This window comes from Triturus cristatus, chromosome 4_2 (assembly GCF_964204655.1).
Source record: "Triturus cristatus chromosome 4_2, aTriCri1.1, whole genome shotgun sequence".
In the NCBI taxonomy this organism is placed as follows: Eukaryota; Metazoa; Chordata; class Amphibia; order Caudata; family Salamandridae; genus Triturus; species Triturus cristatus.
Genome location: NC_140586.1, coordinates 667,717,576 through 667,739,022, shown reverse-complemented (window position 1 = coordinate 667,739,022; position 21,447 = coordinate 667,717,576). Strand labels below are relative to the sequence as shown.

At 46.9% G+C, this 21,447-nt stretch overlaps 1 protein-coding gene across 1 annotated transcript in view; it reads right to left on the bottom strand.

Moving 5' to 3' along the window:
• Window positions 1–15,228: 15,228 nt before the first annotated feature.
• The window catches only part of C4_2H1orf87 (chromosome 4_2 C1orf87 homolog), a 121,927-nt gene continuing 115,708 nt past the window's right edge, over window positions 15,229–21,447 (bottom strand). The window contains exons 9-10 of the mRNA XM_085599950.1: window positions 17,515–17,700; window positions 15,229–15,340 (exon numbers count right to left, since the gene is read on the bottom strand). Of these exons, the coding sequence (XP_085456076.1) occupies window positions 15,229–15,340; window positions 17,515–17,700 (298 nt within the window). The remainder of the gene's footprint in view (window positions 15,341–17,514; window positions 17,701–21,447) is intronic.

Here is a 21,447-nt window from a genome sequence, read left to right as displayed (position 1 = left end):
ACCATGGCGGTCTATTTAAAAAAAAAAAAATCTATTTTTTTCCCCCAAAAGGTGTGGGGTAGGACCATTTTGTAAGTCTTGTAAAAAATGCCAGGAAACCCGTCTAGTCCGGGAGCTTTAGAACCATCCAATGCTTCAATGGCCTGTTCTATCTATTCGACCGAGTAAGGTTCGCTTTGAAACTTCCTGTGCGCATCAGGAAGCCATACCATGGTAATCACGTCCAGGTACTCCTTAATCCCGGCCGTGTGGTTTTCTGACTTAGTAGTATATAGTTCTGTGTAGTATTTCAGAAGCGTGGGTCCGATAGCGGTATTCTCTGCTATGATCCACCCATCCTCATCGCGCAACTTGGTGATGTATTTCTGGGTATAGCGGGGTTTGAGTAGCCTCGCCCTCGCCAAGGTGCGGCCAGGCCATTCCCCTTCCCTGTACCTGCGAGCTGTGGCATACTTCCCTAGATATAGCGCTTCCCGGCCAGCCTCGTCTGTGTATTCTCCTAATAACTCTGTCCTGCGGAGCATTTATTTCGCACTGTCTCGGTCGTCCCCATCATGTTATCCCTGTCGAGTAAGTGTAGGTCATTTTCAAGTCTAGCCAGCCGCCTCTTTAGGTCTCTCAATACTCCGGTGTGTGTGGTTATGCAAACCCCCCTCATGTACACCTTAAAGGCCTCCCAAAGAACTGCATGCGTTGAGACTGACCCATTGTTATTAGCGAAATAATCCACTATTGCTGCGCGTAGTTCTTCTTGGACCACCAAGTCTTTCAGCGCCATGGAGGGGAACCTCCATTGCCTCTCGAAACCCCCTTCTGTGGGAAGTTGTAGGGAAAAAGATACTGGGGAATGATCAGATAGAGTATGGGGTAAATGCCTAACATTGTTAACCCACGCTACAGTCGGCCCAGTGATCAGCCAATAATCGAGCCTTGTCCACGTGTTATGTTGTTGCGCATAATGGGTGTATTGTATGTCAGAAGGATTAAGATATCTCCATGTGTCTACCAAGTCGTGGTCCTGGCATATGTCTTGTAAATCTTAATCAAATGGGATAGAGAGGAACAATGTAGGCGAGTTCGCTTCCCCTGGGTATAGTAGTAAGTATCAATGAGAACTAGCTTACAGATGTAGAAGCTAGATTTCTATGTCAGAAAAAACCATTTGTTTTTATTGAAAAACCTCACCCACCAACCTAATTGGTGGCATGCTTCATCATCGGGTTCCACCCAAGGTGCTGAGTGCACCTCGGGTGTGCTACAATGCCTGATTACAGCAGAGCTGTTTTTTTGTGATGAGTGTGCAGTGATGTGAAAAGGTGAAAATTAAAAGGCTGTCCAATGGTTCCCTTATAGTCACAGGATTTAATCGTGGGCCCTTGGCAGTGTTAAAATCAGTAAGGCGGATATATGCAGAGATGTAAATAGGTCTCATATATCCTGTTTATAAAGGTCAGGTCTACATGTTTCCGCCAGGCAGCTATGTTGGCCGGCTTTCGTCAGGACCTATGTGCATTTTGAATACGTGATGGTCAGTTGTAATTTATGTGACCGGCAGAGATGTCGCACTCGCTAAGGTGCGATACTAATGGGAGGATGTGTCCTCCATTAAAATGCTCAAAGCGATGACAATTTCAAAGCAAGTAACATGAATCCCATGAGGGGGCCGGAACTGTAGTCACACATTCATCAAGATCACTGGCCCATTCCTCATACCTGAAGCATTAGGATCACACCTTAGACAGTGTGACATCTCTGCCGGTCACATAAATTACACCAGACCATCACGTATTCACATTGCACATAGGTCCTGATGAAAGCCAGCCAACGTAGTGTCTATGTGTGAGAACGGAACTCTCCGATTAATCAATATGGCTACCCCTCGAGCATATGTACTGTAGTTGGAGAAGTATCAGTGGGTTCCCTAAGTCGACGCAAATTTAGACGGAGATGACGGAGATAAATGTGTTTCTTGAGGATAAACTATATCTGTTGTGTGCTGTCTCATGTACTGAAGAACTAATCTGTATTTCTTAGGGCTATTGAAACCGCAAACATTCCCGATCAGTAGGGTAATGTTAGCACTGTGCCGTGTTTGTACCTTGTGAGCCATGACAGGGAATCTGTGTGTATGTATTCTTCCCGCTATTCCAGGATATGACAACAAACTAACGTGTAATCGGAAACCTGCATCAGCTAAATGGCAATACAATTCTAGGCCCCTCCCCACACCCCCTTCCTCACTTGGTGGCTGTCCACCAGGTGATACCCCGGTATTCCCCCCAATAACTATTTGTTAGATAGGGGATACCAGTTAGGCTAGGGCATGCGCCAAAGCCAGGCAGAAACCCCCATTTCTAGTCAGGGTAAGGGAGTTACACACTGAAGATAACCCCTGCTCACCCCCTTGGTAGCTTGGCACGAACAGTTAGGCTTATCCCAGAGGCAATGTGTAAAGCGTTTGCGCAACATGCACACACAGCAGCAACACACTAGGCACACTACAAAAGAAACTCCACACAAGGTTATATAAAACTAGCCTTTGTATTATTCAAAACCCATTAGAGTACAATCATATATATATATTCATATATATATATTACCTACTGGCGGTCGTTATAGTTAGGACCCTGTTTCCATAGGAAATCTGCAACATTCTATTTGGAATAACTTTGGCGCCGGTCGACGAATCCTCGCGAAATTTTCAAAACTAATGGGGCGCTACACTCCGCTCCTACCCTGAAAGTCTCGGGGGGATTCGTCAAGCGGGGGCTGAGAAAAAAGGGGGGTCCCAAAACACGTTTTCCCCATGCATTTTTCCATAGGACCTTTAGACACAGCTACAGCCCGAACGGCTGAACAGAATTACTTGTAATTTGGCAGAGAGGTAGCCATAAGGTCAAGGAAGTGCCTTTTGTAGGTCTGGTGTAAATCTGTTCAGTAGTTCCTGAGAAAATAGCATTTAAATCAATATATATATCTGTGGCAGCACTCCGTGCGCTTACCGTGCGCTTACGGTAAGCTTACCGTACGCGTACGGTGCCGTGCGCGAGCGCGTTTCTGATTGGTTGTTAGATCAAAGTAAACATTCGAATCGGTCGAAACCAGGAAGTATCGGCCGCCATTTTCTGTCTCTCGCACTGAGAAAAAAAGGTTGATAACACAAAAAGGGGGCCATGAAGAGAGTTGCAGACCCCCTAGCGTTCGTCAGGGGGTTCACGAAGGACCAAAAAGTATGAAAAATGAATGTAATAATTTTTTTAAAAAATCACGGGGTGCGCGTATGGTAAGCTTACCGTATGCGTACGGTAAAAAAAAAAAAAAAAAAAAAAAGAATTAACAATCACATTTAATATATAAATCTAAGGACCCCCAAGAGAGAAAAAAACAATTGATATTTTGTAAAAAATGGCGAGGCGTGCACGGTACGAAATGCGCCACGTGGGCACACGGTGCGTGAAGCGCACCGCGCGCACAAAAATTAAAAATAAATACATAACTTAGCATTTAAAAAACCGTACAAATTCACTGAAAAAACCATAGGTTTCACACACGTTATAGTTAGGAATTAGCATTTAAAAAACCTTGCAAATTCACTGAAAAAACCATAGGTTTCACACATGTTAAGTTAGCTGTACATTTTACTCGTAAAAAAACAATGAAATTCCACGTTATAGTTAGATCAGGTAACTATAACTTGCGCGCCCGCAATCCACTGCTGATGACGTCACATAATACATCACTCATGACATGGTCAGTGGCATCACTCATGACATTACTGATGACATCATCCTTGTGATAGAGTGGCGGTCGCGCAAGTTATAGTTACCTGATCTAACTATAACGTGGAATTTCATTGGTTTTTTACGAGTAAAATGTACAGCTAACTATAACATGTGTGAAACCTATGGTTTTTTCAGTGAATTTGCAAGGTTTTTTAAATGCTAATTCCTAACTATAACGTGTGTGAAACCTATGGTTTTTTCAGTGAATATATATATATATATATATATATCCAAAAACAAAGCTGCTCCCAGCATTGAGGCGCCACACACTTCATGTTTGAATATCCTTTATTGGAGCTTTCACAGGGATGGAGCAGCGTGCAGCAAAACTTCTTCTTCAGCCTTTTAGTCCATACGCGTTTCGGGAGCCATCTCCCTTGGTCACTGGCACAGGCAATATCGGAGCGCGGCAGCAATGTTCACAGCGCAGCTGCGCTGATTTTAAATGTTTCCGCCCTGTGGGCGTGGGCAGCAGGTGCATGCTGGTACCTGGAGTTCTTTTTTAGTAATGTTGCCGTGAATCTCCGTAATTTATTAAAATTCCACAGTGGGTAGTTAATACTGACACCCCATTCACAGCCCTGAAATTTCCAAGCTCCAACTGGACACGGAGTTCCTGCAACGTCTCTTCCTCTTTTACGTTGCGGACCGGCTCTTCCGCCGCGGGGCACCTCTCGGTCCGAGCAAGACCGATTTATATCCAAAAACAAAGCTGCTCCCAGCATTGAGGCGCCACACACTTCATGTTTGAATATCCTTTATTGGAGCTTTCACAGGGATGGAGCAGCGTGCAGCAAAACTTCTTCTTCAGCCTTTTAGTCCATACGCGTTTCGGGAGCCATCTCCCTTGGTCACTGGCACAGGCAATATCGGAGCGCGGCAGCAATGTTCACAGCGCAGCTGCGCTGATTTTAAATGTTTCCGCCCTGTGGGCGTGGGCAGCAGGTGCATGCTGGTACCTGGAGTTCTTTTTTAGTAATGTTGCCGTGAATCTCCGTAATTTATTAAAATTCCACAGTGGGTAGTTAATACTGACACCCCATTCACAGCCCTGAAATTTCCAAGCTCCAACTGGACACGGAGTTCCTGCAACGTCTCTTCCTCTTTTACGTTGCGGACCGGCTCTTCCGCCGCGGGGCACCTCTCGGTCCGAGCAAGACCGATTTATATCCAAAAACAAAGCTGCTCCCAGCATTGAGGCGCCACACACTTCATGTTTGAATATCCTTTATTGGAGCTTTCACAGGGATGGAGCAGCGTGCAGCAAAACTTCTTCTTCAGCCTTTTAGTCCATACGCGTTTCGGGAGCCATCTCCCTTGGTCACTGGCACAGGCAATATCGGAGCGCGGCAGCAATGTTCACAGCGCAGCTGCGCTGATTTTAAATGTTTCCGCCCTGTGGGCGTGGGCAGCAGGTGCATGCTGGTACCTGGAGTTCTTTTTTAGTAATGTTGCCGTGAATCTCCGTAATTTATTAAAATTCCACAGTGGGTAGTTAATACTGACACCCCATTCACAGCCCTGAAATTTCCAAGCTCCAACTGGACACGGAGTTCCTGCAACGTCTCTTGAAATCTATTGTTGTAAAGTTTACATGAGCACTACATGTCCCATGAGGCACTGGAGACAAATCCACCTGGAGGCGATATTTAAATCAATGACGCAAGGTGCTCCCTTCCACCTTCTCCACTTTGCCCGTGAACAAGGAGCATTTAGCTTTGAAACGCGTAGGGCTGGACTACTGTACCAAGGACTCTGCCGATTGATAATGGAATAAAGACCTCGCAAGTAACAGCTGGGTCGGCCTGTTCTCTGAGTGCACTTTCAACTGTGGGCGTTTTTGGAAGATATATATATATATATATATATATATATATATATATATATATATATATATATATATATATATATATATATATATATATATATTACCTACTGGCGGTCGCCAGTAGGTAGTTATAGTTAGGACCACGTTTCCATAGGAAATCCGCAACATTCTATTTTGAATAACTTTGGCGCCGGTTGACGAATCCTCACGAATTTTTCAAAATAGGTGGGGCGCTACGCTCCGCTCCTACCCTGAAAGTCTCGGGGGGGATTCGTCAAGCGGGGGCTGAGATAAAAGGGGGGTCCCAAAACGCGTTTTTCCCATGCATTTTTCCATAGGACCTTTAGACACAGCTACAGCCCGAACGGCTGAACAGAATTACTTGAAATTTGGCAGAGAGGTAGTCCTCAGGTCAAGGAAGTGCCTTTTGTAGGTTTGGTGTAAATCTGTTCAGTAGATTCTGAGAAAATAGCCTTTAAATCAATATATATATCTGAGCCAGCTTACGGTGCGCTCACGGTGCGCTTACCGTACGCGTACGGTGGCGTGCGCGAGCGAGATTCTGATTGGCCCTTAGATCTTAGTAAACATTCGAATCGGTCGAAACCAGGAAGCGGCGGCCGCCATTTTCTCTCTCGCACTCTGACAGTGGGTTGAAAAACCAAGTGCAAAAACATGTAAAGGGGCTGTTTACACAGCTCCCAAGCACCTAGCCATGTCGAGGGAGTCCCCAACGATCCCCCAAGTGAAAAAAGGCAATTTAAATTTTTTCGAAAATTTCGCCGATTACGCTTACCGTACGCGTACGGTAAGAAATAATAATAAAATAAAAAAAATATCCACATTCTCCCCACCCCGTGTGCAAAATGTGCCCGAAGGGCACCTTTTGTGCATGGCTTAATAGAGCTAAACAAAACATATATTTTACCTGTCACAACGATGCTCATCATATGTCCTCCATGGGCGCACGGTGCGCGAAGCGCATCGTGCGTTCATGGCCCATCTAGCGTAACGTGGGCACGCGGTGCGCGAAGCGCACCGCGTGCTCACTGTGCGCGCACGGTGCGCGAAGCGCACCGTGCGCGCACGGAACGAACTGCGTTAAGTGGGCGCGCACGCCACAAATGGCGTAAAGTAACTTAGCATTTAAAAAAACGCACAAATTCACTGAAAAAACCATAGGTTTCACACACGTTATAGTTAGGAATTAGCATTTAAAAAACCTTGCAAATTCACTGAAAAAACCATAGGTTTCACACATGTTATAGTTAGCTGGACATTTTACTGATAAAAAACCAATGAAATTCCCCCGTTATAGTTACTGTAGGCAACTATAACTCACGCGACCGTAATCCTCTGCTGATGACATATGTGTCTTTATGAAAAAAAAAATATTTGTAATATATGTATAGCTAAAATTTAATGGAAGAAGACATGGGCAAATAAGTGTCTAAATACAGTATTAGCATCAGCAGAGGATTACGGTCGCGTGAGTTATAGTTGCCTACAGTAACTATAACGGGGGAATTTCATTGGTTTTTTATCAGTAAAATGTCCAGCTAACTATAACATGTATGAAACCTATGGTTTTTTCAGTGAATATATATATATATATATATGTATATATAAAAATATATATATATTATATATATACACTGTGCCCACTGGCACCAGGTAAAAATTTACAGGGGACTATATACAAGGCAGTGCCAATCGGGTCGCTGCCAGAACCATCACAAACACAACCAATAAATGCAAAACAACCAGTAACTACTGACAAGACTTAGCATCATCACATTAGCATGAGGCATAAACACATTAGATCAGGCATGAACCTAAAACCCCACAAAATGATATTAGGCATGCACATTAGCATTAGGCATAATCATAGCATCTCATTGGATGACTTCAGGCCTACCCATAGGTGCAAATACATTATGCATACCTCAGCAGTCTAAATACACTGCCCATAACATTAGTGGTGCACCCCCGAGAATGCTCTAATTACCATATAGTGGAGGCACAACCTGGCAGTCAAAACAAACGTGCCCCTCGTTTCAGCTGCCGCTATCGGGCGGTACAGCTGTGCCAAAGTAGCCTGAGCACACGTGTGCCTTTGCAGCCCCACTCTGGGGCTGAAAACAGGTTTCTCCCAAAATGTTGCAGCGGCCGCAACTGCGGTGCCGCTGAGTAGCCAAAAGGTCGGAGCACTCTCTGTGCTCTAAGGGAAGCCCCACTCCGGGATTCTAAAATACAGGTTCTGCCCCCAAGCGTTGCAGCTGCCCACTCTTGTGCGGCACAGCTGTGCAGACCACCCCAAACACAGGCACTTCTGGTGCTGCTCCCAGCACCCTCAATACCTTCCAGGGCTCCCACTCATCGGGACTCTTCTCGTGCTGCTCTGGGGCTCCACCATGCCACAGGACCACGCAGGTGGGGGAAAAGCCTGCCTGCCTTCACCACACGCGGGTCTCTCACCGTCTCTCAGGAGCCCCGCTTACCTTCGGCCGCACCTCCCTTCACTTCCGGCTTGCTTGTGGGCCCCACCCATAGTCAGGCAGCTCCGCCTAGCTTCTGGGTCGCGCTGACAGCGGCCCAGCGACTCACTTTCTCTTCATCTCGGGCTGCGGCGGCGAACGCTGGTAGATGCGGGGTGGGCACTTGCTTTCAAGTAAAGCACCAGTGCAGGATGGGCACCCGCCAACAACAAGAAATGTGGGGTGGGCACCCGCAAGGGAGCACAGATACGCGGGTTGGGTACCCGCTCATTAAAATTCAGCAGAAAGCGGGGTAGGCTCCCGTTAGTGGGCACCCACCCTTTAAATTTGCAGAAACGCGGGGTGGTCTCCGCTGCAATAAGGAGCGCAGGGGGGATCCCACACGCCGGGATTTTATCGCAACATGTTGGCAGCACAGCGCTGCAGGGTACAGACACTCCTCGCCTCCTTGGAGCACAGGCGATCAGATAAGGAGCGCTCACGAGGCGCTGGAAAGCAGGCAGGGTTGGGCAAAGGTCAGCAGACCACAAGGCAGCTCTTCCCCAGCAGAGTATCAATCCCTTGGGACAGTCAGACGTGGTGAGGATGGCAATCCTGAAGTGCAGCAGCCCTGGCTCCAGCGTAGCTTCTTCCCAGTCCAGTAGTGTCCCCAGAGGTGTAGAGGGGCAGAGCTGAGTACAGGCAGGTCAGCACATAGGGACCCCCCAGGAGCCACCAGCTGTGTCCCATGGTGGTTCCTCCTGGCAGAGTGTCCCCTCCAAGTAAGCACAAGCACAACAACAACATGGGGTCACAGCCCCTCTATTTATATTACATATCTTCTTTGTCCGCCCACTTCTAGAAGCCTCTGGAAGGGTCTTGGAGGATCCAGTCCCAGCTGGCTCTGGGAGGGTTGTCAATCACTTTGTTTACCAGGCTTCCCTCCTCCTCTGTGGGCTGGGGCTGGGTCATCAGACACACCACAGGGGGGCGGAGCCAGCAATGTACAGGGCAGGCACCGATCTATTCAGGGACAGGGGACTTCTCCTCCCACTACTCCAATTGGAGATCTTCTATTCATCCTAGTGCTGACTCACCCTGCCCTCCCGGCAGCCACCCACACCTCATCAGCCCCGGTCACTTCTAGAACCAGACATGCAATACACATCAGGCAGGCAGACACATAGCACACAGAAATGCCAACTTCTAAAAGTGGCATTCCTAGAATAGTGAAAATAAATAAATAGAATAATGAAAATAAATCTGCGCACACCATTTATAATTTCCATTCCAAACATACCAAAAATGACACTTATTTTGTTCCATTTAGGAATTATCCCATAAGGGGGGAGTTCCCAATGTTAGCCTATGGAGGGCAGAGAGCACACGCACTTTGCACTTCTAAACATTGCTAAAGTGCCCAGAGTCCTAAAACCACCAACACCATGTCAGAAAAAAGGCTAGGAGGAAGGCAAAGAGTTCAGGGATGACCCTACAAAAAGGGCCAAGTCCAACACAATTGCTACGCAAAAAGCCAACATGCCAATTTTCCCAGTTTGGTATCTTTGTGTTCCCATGGGGGGGGGGGGTTAGCAACACCACGTGGGAACCCACACACCCTGCAATGAATTCGCATTTACCCCACTTCAGTTATGTCCATGTGCATGAACCGGCAGTCACAGTGTTACTCAGTATCTAAGCCCATACTTACCACCTGGGATTAACCAGACATGGGTCACCACCGTATGATGTCCGTCTGTCCTGTCACTGCGGTTAACTTGCTGAAAACAGATCCGCACTCATCCCCGACATAGCCTCCTGAGATGCTTCCCCTTTTGCGCCATCAGTTGCAGCGTAGTGCTTGCAAAAGGTCTGCACCTCGTCAGGGCTATCAAAAATTCTCCCCTTGCCATTTACATCAATTCTAAGTCGGGCTGGGTACAACATGCCGTAGCGGAGACCCAGTTTCCTAACTGCTGCTTTGGCCCCCACAGACTTACGCCTGGCTTCTTGCACCAGAGTAGTAAAGACCGGATAGAATGAGACATGCGAGCCCTGCCATGAGAGTGATCCCGCTTCTCTAGCAAGTCTGAGCACTGTGTCTCTGTCTTTAAAATTTAGCAATCGCGCCATGATTGGTCTTGGCGGTAGTCCCGGATTAGGATGGGGACCAAGTGTTCTATGAGCTCATTCTACAGTGAAGTTGGTTGTAAAATGCTCTGTCCCAAACAGGTCCGTTAGAACCCGCTCCGGTCGATTCGGGAACCCCCATAATCCGCACATTGTTGTGTCGGCTTCTTGCTTCTAAATCCTCATTCTTTGCAGCAACTGTCTTCAATATACATTCCAGTCTTTCAACCCGCTTGGTAGTTTGAGCTGCTCCGTTCTCGAGGTCCGACGTGCGACCTTTTACGGTGTCCAGTCCGGCGTCATGACGATCAATCATCTCTCCCAATCCATTGAGGCGCCGGTCGAGCGAGTCGAATCTGGTGTCTAGCATCTTAAACCCAGAGCGTAGTTCCAACAATAAGGCAGAGTTGTCTGGGGGTGCAGTGCCTCTGGTAGCGCCAGCAGTAGCCTCTGCAACCATAGCTGCAGGTCGCAGGCTGTCTGTTTTTTTGAGGACTTCAAAAGGCAGTTGTTTCTGCTTGGGGTCCTTGAGCACCATTCCCCACAATCGCCAGGGTTTTCAATCAACCCAACAGCATGGTACGGAGCCTCCTCCAAGACATTTTCCTGGCTCCCACACCAACGGTCTCTCACAGGAGGCAGCCACAGAATAGAAGACTAAGCTTCCCAAAGTTAGTAATCGTGGACTAGAGAGGTGGTGTTTGTGTTGGCTGCATGTACCTCATCAAGCGGTACCCGACCCTCCTGGACTCCAACGTGTGCTATGCCATGCTCCTCCCCTCTTATATTAAGGTGTTGGGTATTCAACTGATTCACCATTGGGATATGGGGGCACTCACCAGTTCACAGTGTCGATGCACGGTAGTCTTTAAACTGCACTGTATTGTCCTGAATTAAAAGCTCCTCACACTCAGTTCTACAATTTGCCATGGGTAATTAACGTAACTGGGGGGCATCCTGTCTGTGATGACTCAGTCCGGACCTCACGGGTCGCTCTCAGAGAGTCCCCGCTCTCAACGTCTCTACAAAGGGAATTGGAGGAGGCCGAGGGAACGGCCTGACCGTCCCGCTCCGATGGCAGGGATGCTGTGTGCTCAGAGAGATCACGGCACTGGGCTTGTGACTGCAGGGGGCGCAGCTCTCTAAGAAGGGAATGCGCAATCTCCAATGCGCGTGATGCATTCAAAGGGCATTTACTTTGGGCCATATATATTTCTCGCCTATAGCCACCACCTCGGGGTCTGTTGAATTACCCCACCACAGTGTCACACTCGGGTATCCTCAGCGTACTGCAGCGTAGCGCCTCATCATCCGGCATCAAAGCCGCGCAGTATAGCCCCGGTTCCAGCGGTACTCACAGGATCGATGCCGCTTCAGGAATCAGGAAGACGTGGTATTTCTGGTCGCTCAGATGACGGCCCCTGTGCAGGGATCATGCTAACAAGGCTGCTCCTCCCTCAGCTCAGTCAGGCAAGGGTTCGTGACTCGCCGGCGCCATCTTGTGTGACGGGGCATGAATTTTACATCACCGATTTCAGGCTCTGTAGTCCATTTCAAGCTGCAATTTGTACCCCAGCTGCTGCCGCCGACATTCCGATTTCAGAATATTCGCTTTGCGTGGGTGCAGGATATGTCAATGTGCTATTCTGTGCCGTGGTGAGTGGGGTCTGCAGGGAGCTGCAGTTCTAAGCGGCCATTATGGTCACCGATCCAGCCACGCCCCATCTATTTTGCAATTTAACATTGCGGCGGGTGCTGATGACTGCAGCACCCACCGCGATGTCAAAAATACATGCTGTGCATTTCACTTCACTATGTAGCAAGCACCACACGGTGCCTGCCACTTGGTGCAGTGAAAAGTAGGGGGGTACCCCCCCAGTGCACAAGCACCTCCCCCAACACAAGGGGGGCACGCAACGGGCCCACAAAACCAATCCCCACCAGCCTTTCAATGGTGGTTTACCCACCATGGAAAGGCTGGCTGCGGCCAGCATCCTAATCTGGCGGACAGTGCCTGCTAGTCACCGCCACCATTTTATTGATGCTGACTGCTCCGCTAGACAATCGTAAAGATTGCCTGTGGCGGGTCCGTGGCGGGAAGTCTTTGCACCCGCCACGGCCAGCGGTCAGATTTCCCCCGCCATCGTAATGTGGTGGGGGAAAAATTGCTTTCCGATGGCGGAAGGCCTACCACTGCACTACTGCCGGTTGTGAGCCTTCTGCCATCGTAATGACCTCCTTAGTCTTTGAAGTGGAAACCAAAAATCCTCACAAGGGTGAGGCAGCAGGCTGTGACGGAGAAGGGCTCCATGAGGCCAGCTAGTCATTGGATGAGGTCTTTGTGAAGCCATTCATTTTTGATTGTAAAGCTGTGAGCGGCAGAAATTAAACATATTCATCTAAGGATGGTCTCTGGCCAACCAGGTACTTTAGGCGACTTCACCCAGTGAAGATTTCTACATCCAGACTTTTTGGGAGCCTGGATTCCTCCAGACAAGGCCGCAAGCTGTAGCTGAACAGGGCACCATGACTTTAGATACCCTCTTTGTGACATCCTGCTGATAATAATTTGCAGCTGCAGAAAACTCAAAGAGGAAGAAACCAGAATCTTTGTCTCAACAACAATGTACATTTATCAGATTGATTTAGCAGGCTTGTCTCGGTTCTCTACAGGTTTTAGGAGTCAAAACAAATCTAAGTCACTTGTTAGGTCTCGCTGAGACAGCGCATGCGCTGCTCTGCGAGACATTTAGTATCCAGGTTTTCAAAGTGCTGCCACAGGCTTTTGGTGGCTTAGCGCTTGCGTTCACACGAGCGTGCACACGCGCAGCTGCCATCTGCCTCCCTTCCAGCGCGATCACTTTCACTTTTTCGTGCTGCTGCGTGCGCGCGCGCGCATCACGAGCATGTGGTTTTTTTTTTAACATTACTACAAGCTTCCCGCGTTGCGCAGCCAATGCTTGTTTTTCTAGCTAGAATATCATGTTTGAGGCACTGTGGTACATATTCTAAGTTACCTCCTGTAGAGTTGCGGAGACTTGATAAAAGTTTGGTTAAGGAGCGGAAAGAGTCGCCTGCCAGGCCGCGTAAAGATTGATTCAAACTGGTTTAAAGATTCCAATATGGAAATCAAGTAAGCCGTTTCAAAGTTTTAACATTGCGAAATGTCGTCACGTAACGCATGGAAGTAACATAAATATCTTGGCGGTGATTGCAGGAATTGCAATACGGCTGAGCAGGAACCTGAGCAGCAGCTTACTCGTCCACTGCAGTAGCATCTCGTGTTAGAGGTTACATTCCAGAATAGGGCTGGAATGTGCAGATTAATTTAAGTTTATTTCAGGTTCCAACAAGCATGTGATGTCAGCTGCGTGCTTTCTTTATAAGAACGTATACGAGCGGCTTCCGAGTTTTTTTCCACACAGTTGGAATACTGAGTGTGAATGAATGATGGCAGTGACCCACTGAAGGGCAAAGAAAATGTCCCGATCATATCGTGAACTGACGTCTCTCAAGCTCTGGAGTGAGGGGTGACCCATTGGATACAACTGTGAGTAGGCAATGTAAAGCTTTACGTTCCTTCCCGTCCGTGGTTTACAGGAACATTCACAAGAAGTTCGATTTCTGAAAACAACGGGTGCATCAGACTGAGGTTGTTCACTAGACCGTTTAGTACTGTATAGATTTAGTGCGGGGTTTAGTCATACTACGATACATCTGAATGTCCGTATGTGTTTGAATATCGAGGCAGTACTAGGAAGCTCTGAAACACAATTTTACAATAGTGCAATGCAATTCTAATCGGAACAAACATGAATTAGGACTGTGCTTCCGTGAGTAGCACACAAATGTCTGTTTTGCAAAGGCAACCGCAAACCATTACCTCATGAATGGGATTATTCTTTCTTTGTAAAAGATATGAATGTGTATATTACCTACTGGCGATCGCCAGTAGGTAGCTCATGTTTCCATAGAAAAACGTTTATTTACTTGGCTATAACTTTGCCACCATTTGACGAATCTTCCCGAAATTAAAAAACAAGCATTGGCATAGCCAATAGGTCTCTCCTTTGGGACCTTATAAGTGTTTAGCCATGCAACAGTTGATGTTGTTGCACCAAGGATATTGTGCTGGATAACTAAACACTTATAAGGTCCCAAAGGCGAGACCTATTGGCTATGCCAATGCTTATTTTTCAGTTTATTAGGAAGAGTACAGTTTAATACAGCCAATAGTCCCAGGATCTCCAAGAAAGCACTTGAGGGGGGGTGGGGGGATCAAGACTTAATCCAGTAGAAGCCATCAGCAGGGGCCAGGGCAAATCCCGTTGGAACTGGTTAGCTGGGCTATTCAGGAAAACGAGCTTTTGGCAGCTGTGTGAAGCTCTGTAGCTAAACATAAAGTCAACCAAATGACCCATGGAGTCCCCTTCTTTGTCATGGATACAAGTGGGAGTACATCAAGCCCTTCAGGCCTCCTCACAGGTCTCAACAGCAGACGCAGTCCGTCTGTCTTCCACAGGTCCAGTAGTATCATGAAGAAGGTATACAGTGGTGCCGTATATATGCCTGCGGGTAGAAAGACTACTGGCCCGTCCCTCAGCAATAAGGAAAAAGGTCACAGGGTAACTCTACCCCCCAATTTGCAGCTGTTATTGTTTACCTTACAGTAAACAATTCCACACTGCACTTCTATATTTAAATTCAACATGCAGAATCCTTCTCCCTCTGCACAGTGCCTGTGTGCACACTACAGAGGCAGGGACAGGGAAATGAGCAGCCCCTGCTCTGTGGTCACTTCAAACCAGTTCCGAGGGCAGCTATTTCCAACTGGAATTGATGCCTGCTTGGTTATGAGAACAAAGAAGGGCCCCGCCCAGATGTCAGCTAACATTGACCTGGACAGAGTAGCCCTCTTTTAAATTATCAAGTTCTTGGGCACAGCCTAGATGTTCATTTTGCCAGATGAACAGGAAAACCTCCCCAAACCCAATCCTTCAATGGGGCAGTTTTACCCCTCATCTAGGGGGCTATTCAGCTGCCAGGTGACAGTTGAAGCTCGTGCAAATGGTCCTCCAAAGGCTTTAAGCAGGGAAAGATTAATTTTCTTAAAGTACCCTTTCCTTAATAGGTATAACAAATTCAATGTTATCAGTAAATTGGGTTTAAAAGAACTATTCAAAAGTCTTTGAATTCTATGTCTAGCAGTTTCTTAACCAAAATTTCTAAATGTAATATTTTAACCCAGTATTTATCCTATTGATCAGCCAGCCGTGCTACAGTGAAAAGAGCAATTGGGCCTTTTTCACTCTAAAGACATGTTTAACGTTAACCCTTTACATGTCCTACTTTTAAATACCATGCACTCTGCTTTTGGGGCAGCAAGGCCTACTTAGGGCTGACTTACTAATATTTAAAAGAGAGGGTAAGGCCTGTAAAAAGGCGGTTATCTTGACAGGTCGAATTTGCAGTTTAAAGTTGCAGCAGCCAGGCTACAATGGTAGGCCTGAAGTCACTATATTTGGTTGGAAAAATGAGTGCTGCAGTCCACTAGATACATTTAACTTACAGGTCCTGGGTGCACTTTGTAACATATACTAGGGATTTATAGGTAAGCTAAATATGCCAATTAGCAGAATAGCCAATTTTGATATATTTAAAGGGTCAGAGAACATGCATTGAAACATTGACCAGTGCACCAGTTAAAAAAAGTAGCAGTACCAGACTAAACAAGCACTGGCATAGCCAATAGGTCTCGCCTTTGGGACCTTGTAAGCGTTTCACCATGAAGCACACTATCATGGGTGCTACAACATATACTGTTACTACTTATCTTTTGTCTTCAAATCTGTCAAGTCTTCTGTGATCCATAGCTGTACTCAAAGCATCTTAATGGGTCGAACGGACCCAGTAGAATGTTTCTTTCTGATTGCGAGGCCATTAATCTCATACTACTCAACAGTGGCCCTACCCATCAGGCAGGACACTTATTGGATCCTGTCATCTCAAACATTCTGTTCGATTGTTCCTCTCCTGCTCTTCCTCTAGACTGGCCCGATCATTTTGCTATATATTTCACTCTGCCCGCTGACACTAAAAAGTGCACGTCCCTTCCTGGCTTTAGGAACAAATACAGATCCTGGTCTAAGCTGAACATTCCGGCTTTTAATGCCTCTCTTATGGATTCCTGCCCCGACATCAATCTTGGGTGCATCTCCTTAGCTCAGGAAGTGGCTGATTGGCTAACTTCTAATATTAATCTCCATCTGCCGCCGCGTCTGAGTCCACTGACCCCACATCTTGTTCCTGCCCCATGGTTCACAGATGATTTGAAGGCATCTAAATCTAAATGCAAACATCTAGAGAGATCCTGGAGGAAAACCTATGCTCTGAAGGATAGATTGATCTATCGTTCAGCACTTAAGCTATACCATCAAGCCTGTCGAAAGGCTAAAGCCCAGTACGTTTCTGTGTCCATTGAAAAGGCCATCAATCGCCTAAAAGCCCTCTTTTCTCTGGTCAAAAAGTTGGCCGGCTCTAAGACCGTACCCACTCCACCTGCGTTAGGGGAAGCGGAATGCAATGAAATTGCTGACTTTTTTATATAGAAAGTCGAAACCATCTACAATGCCCTATCTCGCGCTTCCCCTACACCCCGTTCCATACCCCCTTCCGACCTTTCCGCCCCGGATTCACCGAGCTTGCAATCTCAGGCATTTCAGATCTCAGAATGGCCCTTGCTAAACCCCAACACGTTGTCTGCCTGCCTAATGAAGGTCAACTCAGGCTCTCCCCTTGACCCGATTCCCATGAACACTCTCCGCCTGCTTTCCCCTGATGCTCTTCTCATCATTCAAGCGCTCCTGAACTCCTCTCTGTGAGAATCAATAGTTCCGGAGGAATGGAAAAGAGCTCTCGTAGTGTCACTCTTAAAAAAACCTGGTGCAGACCCTAAGACGCTCACCAACTTCCGACCTATCTCTCTGCTGCCCATGTTTTCAAAAATCTTGGAAAGGCATGTCAACATCCATCTTACATCTTACGTGGAGACTACCGGCTTTCTACATCCGTCCCAATCGGGATTCCGCTCTCATTTCTCCACTGAAACCACCCTTTTGGGGGTCACCGAAAATTTACGCTCCCGTCTTGATCATGGCGAGACCACGGCGCTTATTCTTTTAGACTTAAGCGCCGCATTCGACACGGTCTCACATCCCATTCTAATGAAAGCCCTGAGATCGGCGGGAGTGTCGGGCTCTGCTCTTGTCTGGTTGGCCTCCTTCTTAAATCATCGCACCTTTCAGGTGGTTTCCTCCGGCTCCTCTTCCTCCGTTCGTTCATCTGCGCATGGCGTTCCGCAGGGGTCCTCACTGATGATACCCAGATCCTTTTCTCCCTCTCCTCGGCTGTAGAAAATGCTCCATCTGCTCTCAAATTAGGACTCAGCCGAGTAGCAGAATGGATGCAGGCGAACCTCCTGAAACTGAACGGAGATAAGACGGAGGTGCTTATTCTGGGCAAGCAAAAGCATCTCTGGAACTCTGTTCATTGGCCATTAGAAATGGGCCTTCCACCCATTCCAGTCACTCAGGTTCGCAATCTTGGTTTTGTCCTGGGCGACTCTCTTTCCATGCGACATCAAGTGGTTAAGGTGGCAGCCACTTGCTTTTCCATCCTAGGGTGGCTTCGTAAAATTCTATGGATGCTCCCAATATCGACCAGACGTTCAGTGGTCCAGGCCTTAATCACCTCTCGCCTGGACTACGGTAATGTGCTGTACTTGGGAGCCACTCTAGAGCTCCAGAGGAAACTTCAGCTCGTACAGAACTCTGCTGCTCGTCTCCTCTGTAAGGTCCCGTGGCGATCTTCCATTTCCCCTTTTCTGAGAGACCTTCACTGGCTTCGTATCGAGAGCCGTGTCAAATTCAAGGCGCTCCGCTTTTTGCATAAAATCAAACAAGGTTCGGCTCCCGGCTACCTGAAGGCCCTTGTTCAACAATGCTCCCCTTCTCGTCCCCTCAGGTCATCTACTCAAGGTAACTTTCGGATTCCGCGTTTTAAACTGGCAAGAATGGGCGGACGCTCCTTCTCCTGCGTCGCCCCCAAGCTGTGGAACTCTCTCCCGACCACACTAAAACACAAACCATCTCTGTTAAAATTTCGCAAAGACCTTAAAACCTGGCTCTTCACTCATTAATAACACTATGCGTAATCATTAACTCTACTGGCGCCGGGAGACCCCCTGTGGGTAGCTGCGCGCCTTACAAATTCAATTACAAATTACAAATACAAATAAACAAATATGGGACGGGTGGTGATTCCTCGCCCCCATCCCAAGCTGCGAATGGAGGATATTGAACTAAGTGACACGGAAAGAGGAAAGTCTTGGGGGTCGGCTGGTGTAGGGGGGCATACCACTCCTTCAGGGCTTATTAACCAGTGGTCTAAGTCCACAAGCAAACACGCAGTTCAAATACGGAGTGCACATAGGCAGTTACACACAAAAACTTGGCTCCATACAAACACCGCAGATACTGGGCATGAGCAGACAAACTTACCCAGGTGCAGAGAAACAAAACTGATTGCACACCAAAAGAGCAGCAGAAACACACAGCAGGTACAGGGTGAAGACAAACAGTGTATGGAGGGTGATCGAGAAAGGTGCCAGGCACTTTCTGCTCACAGAGCGGTGTATGAGTGGAGACACAGGGGAGGAAATGCGGGTGCCAGCTAACAGTGTGTCCAACAAGTGGGGCATGGGGAAGGTGGGCCTGGAGAGTTACCACATACTGAGTGGGTGCACGCAAAAGGTCAAAGGGAGGAGAACCGAGAGGTGCCAGGCTCTGTGTGGGTGCAGAGTGACACGGGGGAGGTAGGTAATATGGGTGACAGGAAGTGTGTGCATAGCTGGACAAAAGAGACCGCCGGCCTAGAGAAAGACGGACACTGAATGGTCACATGGAGGGATGGGGCGGGCGGTTGCAACCCATAAATGCTTCAAGATGCTTTTGGAAGGGTGCCAGGCACCGAGAGTGCCCCCCGAGCATATATAAGTTTGCAAAAACAAAACTTAACAGAGCAGTGGGTGGCCATCTTGCAATGGTTTTGCACATAGTGTATCAGTGTTTTAAAGTTCACTCACATTTAGAAAGTGCTGACCACCGTGGAATGGTAAAACACTGATACACTACGGACAAAAGTAAACCATACCGTAGTTGTTGCCTAGTTTAATTAAAGTTGCAACGCAGAATGCGACAACAAGCAAGTGACCTGTTAGCACTGTCTGGGAAGGTTATGTAGGCACTAAAAAATGAAAAGAAAAGGAAGGAACTGAAAAGGGACCTATAAAGGAGAAAATGGAAAACTTAAGGATTGGCCCACTTGCACTGAAGTCTCACACATGCTGGGCAAAATTAAGCGAGAATTCACAATTAGCGTTCTCAACACCAAAAAGGTTTACATTTTTGTATCATTTTGAAGGTCGAATGTGCTCGGACTCACAGGTTATTTTCACACCTGCAACAGTCTTAGTATTGGTTTCTGCAACTTGTTCTTTCCAAAGCCTTTCATGTAAAATCTTAGCAATTTTGTTTTCGGTATGTACATGCCTTGTCCTCAGCAGGTGCGGAGAGGGGGTACCTCGTCGTCCGACTAATTCAAAGACTTAGATTTGTCTTTTAAGAAACTAGCTTCAATATGCTTGGGAGCAGATTTTCTTCAAAAAGGATAAGATAAAGATTGCCCCTTACAGAAGAGCCATCCATTGGTGGAAGTGAGCCTTATGCCTTTTGTCATAACTTTTCATAAGACCACGCCTATGGCATCTAACAAATATTCCTAAAGAAGCAAACAGGCGTATAGTCTTTAGTACTGTCTTGTCACCATAACCAACTCACAACTACGCTAATAAGCATACACTTTCCCCATATGGCAATGTATACAGTATTAAAGTACAAATATGTGCAAATACAGAGTTGTCAAAAAATATAGAATCTCACAGTACAAATGTTCAACCCCCTACTGTTTGTCAGAGTGGACCAAAAACACAAAAACTCTGGCCTACTATTGTAACCTGCGAGATGCCATGTAGTAAAATACATTCCTCTAGGCTTTAATAAAATGCCTATTGACTTGAACATATGATTTTCACAATAAATACATCAGGCCTACTGCTTGCATCACAATCTGTCTGAATAAACAGACCAGGTCTAGAACCTTGATCAATGTCTCACCACCATAACAGTCCTGTTGTAATCAACATAAGTTTTCCCACTTGGCAAAATGTGCAATACAATCTCTTTTGAGTGGAAGTACTTCGGCCCAATCCAGTTCTGTACTCAAGGGAATTACCACGTGGCAGAGCTCATGCCCCTCTCAGAGCACCACTTCTGACAGCTCTTTTTCTTTTGATCACATAAGGACAGTTGAGGGTCTCCTGGGATGCTGATTCACCCCTCTTTACATCCTGCTGTGAAGCTCTGATAATGCTGCAGCCCAGTCGAGCCTGCAGGATAATTACTTCTGGCACTGCTGTGATTTAACTGGAGTCAGTCAGTGGAGATGTAAGGTGCACTACATTTCCATGCGCACACTCACCTGCTGGGGCAGGCCACAAAGCCGGCGTTGTCCGGGCAAAATGTGTCAGGTGCTTTTTATCTGGTTTCATTTTCTATTTATACTTGTTCTTTTTAGACAAATCGATGGGTCTGGAGTCATTATGAAATGAAGCTCGAAAGGTGGACTCTATTCTTCTTCATATAAAACCCTCCCTGTATTGATTGTATTCATCCGCACCAAGGACAGCCGACAGAGACCACAGTTGAGAGCTGCGGGCCTGGAAGCAGTGACAAGGAAGGGTGTAGGGTGTACTTTTACTTGTAGCAGAGTACTGATTAAGGATGTATGACGTTACAACGCACACTTTTACAACGCATGCACTTACAACGCATTTTTTACAACGCATAATCCATTACAACGCATGACATTACAACGCATGACACTACAACGCATTTTTAAAAAATACCTTTACAACGCATTACCATTACAACGCATACTACCTTTACAACGCATACCATTACAACGCATAATATTAAATTACATTTAAGGTAAGTATTAGATAGTATAGGGGTAAAAATTACTATTCTAACTCCAGGGGGTGCAACAGTAGGGTAAGTGTTGGATAGTGTAGGGGTAAAAATTACTATTCTAACTCCAGGGGGTGCAACAGTAG